The 10,539-nt window shown below is 39.0% G+C and overlaps 1 protein-coding gene across 1 annotated transcript in view; it reads right to left on the reverse strand.

Annotated features, from left to right (window-relative positions):
- The window catches only part of LOC115229694 (abnormal spindle-like microcephaly-associated protein), a 56,574-nt gene extending 46,383 nt beyond the window's left edge, over positions 1 to 10,191 (reverse strand). The window contains 2 exon segments of the mRNA XM_029800035.2: positions 1,148 to 2,444; positions 9,555 to 10,191. Of these exon segments, the coding sequence (XP_029655895.1) occupies positions 1,148 to 2,444; positions 9,555 to 9,989 (1,732 nt within the window). The 5' untranslated portion in view covers positions 9,990 to 10,191.
- Between the last annotated feature and the right edge of the window lie 348 nt (positions 10,192 to 10,539).

Here is a 10,539-nt window from a genome sequence, read left to right on the forward strand (position 1 = left end):
TGGTGGCGTTAGGAAGGGCATCCAGCTGTAGAAACTCTGCCAGATCAGATTGGAGTCTGGTGCAGCCATCTGGTTCGCCTGACCTCAATCAAATCGTCCAACCCATGCTAGCATGGAAAGCAGACGTTAAACGATGATGATGATGATTATATATATACATAGGCGTAGAAGTGGCTGTGTGGTAAGTAGCTTGCTTACCAACCACATGGTTCCGGGTACAGGCCCACTGCGTGGCACCTTGGGCAAGTGTCTACTATAGCCTCTGGCTGACCAAAGCCTTGTGAGTGGATTTGGTAGACGGAAACTGAAAGAAACCCGTCGTGTATATATATATATATATATATATACACACGTCTCTTTTGCCGAACCGCTAAGTGACGGGGATGTAAACACACCAGCATCGGTTGTCAAGCAATGCTAGGGGGACAAACACAGACACACAAACATACATACATATATATATATATACATATATACGACAGGCTTCTTTCAGTTTCCACCTACCAAATCCACTCACAAGGCATTGGTCGACCCGGGGCTATAGCAGAAGACACTTGCCCAAGGTGCCATGCAGTGGGACTGAACCCAGAACCATGTGGTTGTTTAGCAAGCTACTTACCACACAGCCACTCAAAGTACTGAACTCAGTTTTACTAAAACTTTTAAAAAGGTCCCAGGATGGATGTTGTACAATGATTGAAACAAGTCGTACTTCTTCCATGCTGGGATGTAGAACAAACAAACAAAAAAATAAGTGTCTGCTTGATCAGAGCTGATCTGAAGTTATATAAGCACATGTGTGGCTGTGTTAAGATACTCGCTTGCAACCACATGGTCTCAGGTTCAGTCCCACTGCATAACACTTTGGGCAAGTGTCTTCTACTATAGACCTAGACTGACCAATGCTTTGCGAGTGAATTAGGTATGTGGAAGCCTATCATACACGTGTGTGTGTGTCCTCCAACCACTGCTTGACAACTGGTATTGCTTCATTTATATCCAACTAACTTAGCAGTTAAGCAAATGAGTAATAGAATAATAATAATGAGTAGTGGGGGTCAATTTGTTTAACCCTTCAGGAGAGCGCTCCAACATGGCCACAGTCCAATAACAAAGAGAAAAAAGATATAAAAAAAAGGAAACTCACGAGTTTTCTCCTTTTCACAAGGAGCCTTCTCTGTACTTTGTGTAACTCTTTTAGCAGTTCTCACTTTAGAACTCAATGATACTCTGTCATTCCTCGGAGTAGCATTGGCTCTGATAACTTTACAGTTCACAGGAACTTTCTGCACAGAAGTTGGCATCTTCTCCCAACAAAATAGACTCTTTTTCTTCAGTACTCCAGCTTTACAGATAATCTTCGGTTCTTTGATAACATGCGTGGATCTTCTAGAAATAGATGTATCTTCTACTGAAATCATAGGAGTTTGATGAAGATCGTAAATAATTTCTGAATTGGGAGAGGAGTACCTGCTATTCAAGGAGTCTGAAGATAAACCATTGTCAGATTTAGGAGATGCTTGTTGTTTTTCAATGAGATTTGATTCAGAGGGGTGTCCAAGCTGAGAAAGCATTTCGAGTTTTGTATTATCTTCTTTATCTTCCCTTTGGTGCACATCTTGAAAATCACTACCTGGCAACAGTAAGTTTGATCTGTTAGGACAAGCAGAAGTCTGGTGGTGACTTTCAATGGGAGAACTTGTCAGGAGGAAATTTGTTTGAATAGGGCTCACACTGTTAATGCTGAGGGTTGTATTTTTAACAGAATTATCATAGACATGATAAGGAGGAGATAGTTGTGGTGGAGAAAAAGAAGTTACCACTGGTAAGGAACCACTTGAAGTGGGAGATTTTTTTAATTTGTTTTTCCAGCTCCGCCTTTTTTGTTTTTTTACCAAATAAGTTTCCCGACGGGGACTCTGTTTACAAAATGATGGCCCAGTGACTTCATCTGCCATCTGCTTTTGGCGCTTGGTTGTGACATAACTGTGTTGATATTCATTTGCATTTTCAGCACTTTCTACAGTTACATTCCTCACACATGTTAATACTTCCACCGCATTGTCAATTTCTATAGTTTTGTTTTCTGGCGAGTCTTCATAGGGCACACAGCTAACATTCTTAGAGATGGATGAAATTTCCTGTACTGAACACTCAGTTTTTAATTCCAAATTTGTAGTGACATTCTTACAAGAAACAGAATCATTTTTCTTGCAAGAGTAATTCTTGACAGTACACTGATTTGGTGAAATTCTCTTCTTTGTAACCATCTTGGTAGAAACTGGTACTGTATTTTCTCGATTGGAAATTGTCTTGCTCTGAGTTCGTTTGGAGGAAACAGTCTTATACTGAATCTCTGTTGAGTTGTAAGACTTTATATTTGTCAAATTTGGTGTATGTAGAACAGAGAATGGCGTTTTTACACACGACATGATTCCCCTGACCTGAAAGAAAAATGCAGGTTCATTACCTAACAATAACTCAAAACCATGCAACATTATATAGTAGATTACACAAATTACAGTTTATGAAGGTGACAGAGTTTACTAACCAAAAGGTCAACATTCAATAACTTGCTAATGGTGCTATAATTTATCCAGGGTTCAAGCCTATAGCAGCCAGTGCCTTAGCCTATCAAGAAGTAAATAAATACAGCTGCTTATTCCAAGACTACCAAATAATGAACACTTCAGTAACTAGTAGTACTGGAGTCAAGTTATTTCTCCATGTTGATAAAGGGTATCTCAAAACCACTTCAGCATAAACTTTAGAAGCAACAGTCACCAGAAATTGAAATTTCCCCACCAAATCTTGTAGCAGCTCTGCCACATGCAAAGAGACAAGACTTATATTCTTATGGATAAACGAATACACTGCACAGTGTAATATTATAATCAAAACAAACAGCAGTAATCACATGGAACAATCTTTTAAGAACCAAAAATCCAACACACTAACTCGAACTGTGGAACTAGCACAATGATTTTATTAAAACCACAGGAGTTAAACAAAGAGGGGACAATACACGGGGAAAATAGGGGTCGGGGACTAGTTGGATGAGATTACATATAGTGAATAAAAACAATTGCAAATGAAAATGTAAGAATGAATGAACACGGAATGGGTTTGACCCCACCAACCATATTCCGTTCACTTCGCCCCCCCCCCCCCTCCTCGCTTAATTAGGAATTTACATACCCAACAGTCAGACTACTTTCTTCCATTTTTTTGTACTTTTTGATGTCAGGCATTTCTTCTCCAGACATGCTTTCCCTCTTAGGTGATATAAAAAGAGGTTAACCAAAGCACACCCGGAGACAAAGGTGCTTGATGCAATACCTCCTCCATGCACCTTCCAAATCACCTCTTTCACAGAATTTCTCTTTTAGAGAAGACGGCAGAATGATCTTAATAATCAACTCGGCCAACAGTTGTACTCTACCCAGCTGTGATAATACCCATTAGGTAGAAACCCACAGGTCAAAGAGACTCGGATACTGCACAATTGCATACAGAACAGTTTTGTTGCTCTGCCTGCAACATGGGCATGTAGGCAAATCCATGACTTCATGCTTCATGAGTTTATCCTGAACTGACAAGGAACTTCAGAAGCACAGCCAAGGCAGGGGCCCCTGGAAGTTGTCCATAGGTCCTGGGCCGAAAGTGTTTGGCAAGCCAACTTTCCTTGAAACCCAGAGTCTCCCCCCCAGGCTGCCATCACACTTGCCCTCTACTGCCCATCTATAGTAAGCCGAGATGGTAACCCCTCTGCTGGCATTGCTCATTCAGGAGAGAAGCATGAGCGCTTGTTGACACTTGATGAAAGTCAGTATGTCAGGAACACTGTAACATGCAAATACTTCATCTAAGAACTTTATAGTTGCCTTAGAGATGGGTTTATAGCACCTGCAAACTTCTGGCCACTTAGTGCAGCTATCTACTACAATTGGGTAGTATGCACCGTTTACCAGTCCAGCATAGTCAATGTGTAACCTAGACCACGGGTTCTCCAGCTCTGGCCATGATTGATATTTTACTGGTGGGGCTTTGGCTGCAAGTGCACAACCTCAACATGTTCTCACCAAGTTTTTGATATCTCTGTCCATAGATGGCCAATAGACATAATTCATCATAACCTTCATCCTTGCCATTCCTGGATGTCCGCTGTGAAATTGTTGCAATACACCTTTTGTAATGTAGTTGGAGCCACCATCAGAATATTGTCGCAAATTGAGAAACTACTGGTATCTGAACTTTTGTTTATGTTTTAAAGCTTCATTTATTTTCATAATCTACTCATCACTTACAGCTTTCATTCTTATATCCTGTGCCATCACTGGTAGTTATTGGATAACATTCGTCATAACACTTACTTTCACTTTCTGCCTGCAGGGTGGCTATAACAGTCTCTTCTAGTGGTTCCATAGTTTTTAGAATTAATCACAAAAAAAAAATCCACATGACCGATATTTTTCAATGGGATGTATTGTATTTTGAAATTATAATTTAGTAATATTACACCCCAACATTGCAGGCAGTTCACAGTATCAGTCTAACCCCCTTTTTAGACCCATAAATCGAAAGCAAAGGTCTATGATCTGTTTGCAATAAAAAACTGCTATGCAAAAACCTGTGAAAATTTTTAACTGCAAAAATAATTGCCAGGGCTTCCTTTTCAATTTGATCATATCTCTTTTCTGCCGCTATTAGCAAGTGCGAAACATGAACCACTGGTTTTGTACTTCCATCTTCATATTTATGAAGCAGAACTGCTCAGAGGCATCACATATCCATTTCAGGATTGTAATGTGCTAACAACAGATCTGAGATCAGAATTTTTTTTTAATTCTTCAAAAGTGTTCTGGCATTTAGTAGACCAATTCCACTTTACAAAGAATAAGTCCTGGGGTCGATTTGCTCGACTAAAGGCGGTGCTCCAGCATGGCCACAGTCAAATGACTAAAACAAGTAAAAGAGTAATCCTTTTTGTAGAGTAGGCCTCCACAACCATAACACAGATTGGGGCCTGACATTTTTTTTTCCATTGTGCTTCCCAGGATGACATGAATTTTTATAGTCTTTATCTTGTATTTATTTCATGTTTAAATTTTACCATAGTCTGACATTCTTCTGTGATGGTCTTCTGAGATAGATCCTGATTCATTTGCTCCATTTTCTAGAGAATCCTTATCCAAATTTCTCTATCTTCAGGTGCTTATAGTCCTTGCACAAAGATAAGTCAAGCCAAGTGAGATTGTAGTCATGGCCTAAGCCAGTGTTGCATAACGGGCCCGTTAAAAGCACCCTTCAATCCTTGGGCGATATGCTGTGCTTGTGGACACCTGTTGAACTGAGTGAAATTGTTGTCATGGCTAATGCCAGTGCCACATAAAAAACACCGTTCAAGTGTTGGGCCGCATGGAGGCAGTGACAGGTGACCAAGACTCTTGGTGATATACCATGTTTGTGTTGACCTGTCAAGCCAAGTGAGACCATAGTCGTGGCCAATGTCAGTATCAGGTCAATGGCACCCGTGCTGGTGGCACGTAAAAAACACCCCTTACACTCTTGAAGTTGGCATGCTTTTGATTATAGTTCAGCTCACGCAGGGTTGACCAGGAGTCAAACAGTGGTGTAACTTAACAAAAATGAATGTGTCTAAATGTAAAGAACTTCCACTTCTTTTGACTTAGAGGGATGGTAAAAGTTTATCATTATCATTTAATATCCGTTGTCCATGCTGGCACAGGTTGGACGGTTTGACCAGGTGCTGCACCAGACTCCAGTCTGATTTGACATGGTTTTCTACAGCTGGATGCCCTTCCTAATGCCAATCATCCAAGAGTCTAATGAGTACTTTTACATGCCACCAGTACAGGTGCCAGTTTGCATGACACCAGTATCTGCCATGGCAGATACCAAAAGTCTCGGTCATTGCCTCTGTGAGGCTCAACACTCGACAGGAACTCAGCCACTGACTCCACGAGGCCCTTGCCACTATCACCACCTACTAATTTTTTTTGGGGGGGGGGGCGAATTTTCGGAATAAACAAACTACTTGACTTGTTATATATATCATCATCATTTAACGTCTGCCTTCCATGCTGGCGTGGGTTGGACGGTTTGAGGGGAGCCAACCAGGTAGAAGATTCCATGGTTTTTATAGTTGGATGCCCTTCCTAACACCAACCACCCCGCAATCAATGTTCAAGGTTTCAAAGAATGCAAAACCTGATAAATATTTTCGGGGGTGTGGGGGTGGCAAAAACAAAAGTCTACGGAGAGAAGGGAGATGAACATTTTTTCAATTCAAATTTTGAGGTAACATTTTGTAGAACCGTAACCTCCAACGTTTAATACGTACACATTTGGGAGGAAAATCTTAGATTTTGACGAACTAGATAACTATAGAATTATGTGTGTGAGTATACACACACACACACACACACACATTATATATATATATATGTATATGTATCAAATGAAATAAATGAAAAACAGGGCGCAAAGGATTTTGCGGTACATATGTTTCGGGCTTTATAGAACAACTTATTCTTACATCAATGCATAATTGATATAACATAATTGATGTTTTGCGTACTGCAAAATCCTTTGCGTCCTGTTTTTCATTTATTTCATTTGATACATATATCCTATCACCTATGCCACTAGCTGGCATATACAGGTGCTTACATTTATCAAGTATTCACCCTGAATTTATTATATATATATATATATATATATATATATATATATATACACACAACCAAACATGGGTGTTTGATTGAGAAGTTCGCTTCACAATCGCATGACTCCATGTTCAGTCCCACTGCACGGCACCCTGTGCAAGTGTCAACTAACTCTGGGCCAAGCAAAACTTTATAAGTAGATTGAAAAAGCCCATCGTGTGTTCGTAAATCTGCATGTGTGTACATGTGCACGAGTGCATGCGTCAGTGATTGTTTGCACCTTCAGATTGCTTATTAGAAAGTCACGATGCTCGCGTGGTATTCTTGTCAGTGTTTCTCCAGCCCCTCAAAGTTGCTCCTATTCATATACTGCTGGCTCCGATCAGGAGAGAGTGCACGACATATGCGCAAACACGTAGGAGCGAGCATCAGTAGTTCCAACCTTTTCACTAGCAAGGGCCCCTATTATCTTAGTAGGCCACCAGATACAGACTCCAACTTAGGGGTATATATTATAGCCATATTATACAATAATTAGGAATAACGCAACGCTTTCTCTATCCTCAAAACTGACATTTGCCGACACCAACCTATACAAAAACCTAGTTATCTTACTTTTGACATAAAGAGCATTAAACACCTAACACCGTCAGTAAGAAAAGTTAGGTGGAAGTGTGGCTTTATCAAGCTTTAGACAAAATCATTTGCCTTCCTACTTGCCAAGCAAGTTTGTGACAATGATACGGACGTTAGTTGACTGGTGAAAGGCTCCACCCTCTTTTATATATATTTTTTAAAGTATTCTAAATTGATAAAAGAGTACTCTCCCTTGCCTAAAGGTTTAACGGTTTACTTTTGTAATTGCTCATTTGAACCTATCGCATTCTCAAATGGTTGAATATATTTACAGGTTTTGCAATTTTATAAACAAATTGGTTTCAAATTAAAATAAACTTATGAACTTTCAGAGACTGGAGAAAGAGCAGTTTTTAATTTTGCCACAAGGCCAGCAATTTTAAGGGGGAAGGGGTGAATCGATTACATCGATCTCTGTTCAAATGCTACTTTATTTTAACGAGCCCGAAAGGATTAAAAGATGAAGTTGACCTCGGCAGAATCTGAACCCAGAACATAAAGAGCAGGCTGCTGTGACAGAGAATTTGAAGTAATTAAGAGGAACACAGTTTTAAGACATTAGATAACTGTTCCCCAGTAAAAGAAAGGATTTAACTAAGCCATCATAAAGGAAGGTTTCCAACAAATAAAGTAATGTTTACAAAAAACTACTATATGAAGTTAGAGTATACAAGAAATTCTAAAATATTACATAAACTGTCCAACTACAAATCTTTCAAATTACAAAATCCCAGTTAATATTCAACACCCCAAAAGAAACTAAAAACTAGGCTTTGTATGCGCTTTCTAGTTTCCAGTGTCCTGTGAAAGTTTATCTGGTTAAGAGCAGGTGTTTTCTCGGGCAGATAGTATTAGTTATTACAACTGACAAACGTATCTAATTTCTTCAAACAATCGTTTAAATTCATATCTAGTGAGTCTTTGGCGCATACTTAATCCTTAATACTTCAGTGCGGAGAAAATGAAACTGAATGAGTTTTCAATAATGAAAGTTGATGCTTATTTGACTCAGTCACTCCATTACAAAGTCTTCCTCCGTAGGTTGTAACTCCAGTTGTATGCAATGCAGGCAAAATATTATAAAACGACCAGTATATTTTTAACTATTTCAGTAAAACCTAAATAGTTTTGCGACAAGTAAGCTCGCTTTTTATGCTGCACTGATTTGCTTCTTGCAAGATGTAACATGAACACGTCTAATGGTAACTAATCAACGAACTTTATTAATCCTTTTGGACTGTTTCGACAGAGACAAAACACCAGGGCTTTTCGCTAAAACCCAAGAAGCGGACTAGGCAGAGACAAAAACGCCAGGGCCTTTCGCTAAAACCCAAGAAGCGGACTAGGCAGAGACAAAAACGCCAGGGCCTTTCGCTAAAACCCAAGAAGCGGACTAGGCAGAGACAAAAACGCCAGGGCCTTTCGCTAAAACCCAAGAAGCGGACTAGGCAGAGACAAAAACGCCAGGGCTTTTCGCTAAAACCCAAGAAGCGGACTAGGCAGAGACAATAACGCCAGGGCCTTTCGCTAAAACCCAAGAAGCGGACTAGGCAGAGACAAAAACGCCAGGGCCTTTCGCTAAAACCCAAGAAGCGGACTAGGCAGAGACAAAAACGCCAGGGCTTTTCGCTAAAACCCAAGAAGCGGTCTAGGCAGAGACAAAAAACACCAGGACCTTTTGCTTACTGCATAGGACTACAGTTATAGTTAACTTGAGCAAACAATTGAAAAAAAAAAAGTTGGGAGTGGGTGTGAAGGGGCTTTACCTTTGCTTGATAAACCTATTTTATTATCAGTACTCGCAAAATCTGTTCGGCCTTGCAAAGAATTTCAAAATAGATTAAATTTTAGCAATTTATTTTAATTCAGTATTCTTCCTCGTAGAAGATATGCAGTAGAAGACTGGTTAAATGGGTAGGGGTGGATGGTTACCAACTAGCGAGCCAGGTGATAATTAAGGTGGGGTTTGAAAATGTAAATAACGAACACGTAGCTGATGTTGAATCTAAAATTCGACCGAAAGACAAACCAAAGCACTTAGATGCGTCTTTATTTTCGAAGTCTTACACGAGTTATTCATTTGCCAACCATGCAAACCAATGTATGCATTCCAAATTAACATTAATTAAAATGGAAATAACTATTCTAAAAACTAATAAGACAAATTTTTGAATAACAAAAGAAACTTTCATTATCACAATATGAAAAAAGCAAAAGGGAAAAGCTTACCGCAACTTTTTTCTGTCTAGGAACTACAGCAGTTCCATAGAGGACAGCTTGTAGCCGATAAGATTCGTCAATAAAGAAAAGAATCATCTGCCGACAGCCCCCTTCACGCTCAGGTGTCCAAGAGATATTCAAAGACAATGTTGATTCAGCTGGTACTTCGAAGTCCATTAACTCCATTTCAAAATGTTCGTCATGTGGAAATTTCTCGACGTGAACAAACTGGTCGAATTCATGGGGGTTTGTAACCAGTAACTTTCGATGTATTGTTTTGCCTACTTTAACTTTGCCGAAGCTAATTGTCGGTTTCTTCGTGAAATGCGTCAATAATAAAGTTTCTTCTCTAGCAATATCTGCATTTGCAACAGGAGAATTGTCATTCCAAGACTTCCGAGATTTTCTCCTACGAGGACTGCTAGAAACAGAAGAATCCATCATTTTGCCGATTCAAATAGTTATATGGTAATTCAAATAATTTTTTTTTTATGTATAACAATCAATACTCATTAACAAGGAAAATAAATTGACACGCACTAAAATTAATCCAAAGTAATTACGGCGAGAATAATACTATATTACTAGGAACAATACTATGCAAGCATGTTTTGCGTAAGGACCATGCTAAATTTATATTTGTTGCCGTTTGAATAACAATTTTCAAATTACCGCCACAGTAACCAATCAGAAGGAGGCATAGCTTTAAAAACCTGGATTATTCCAAACGAATTATATTAATCCAACGAAATGAAAATATTCTTTATATATATTTTTTTCTGGTAAAACGTAAATTGGATCCATAATTTAAGGAATTTATTAAAAGTAAATATTCAAATATTTAATCATTTAGTATTTTTAAAGCTGAAAACTGATTAATATATTTTGGATAGATAAATATTAAACAACGAAAATGACCGTTGCCTGCAACTGAAATTTCGTGTTTTTGAACTACTTATATATTTTGAAAATATAAACAAACCGAATTTAAGTC

Source organism: Octopus sinensis, linkage group LG1, assembly GCF_006345805.1.
Source record: "Octopus sinensis linkage group LG1, ASM634580v1, whole genome shotgun sequence".
Taxonomy (NCBI): Eukaryota; Metazoa; Mollusca; class Cephalopoda; order Octopoda; family Octopodidae; genus Octopus; species Octopus sinensis.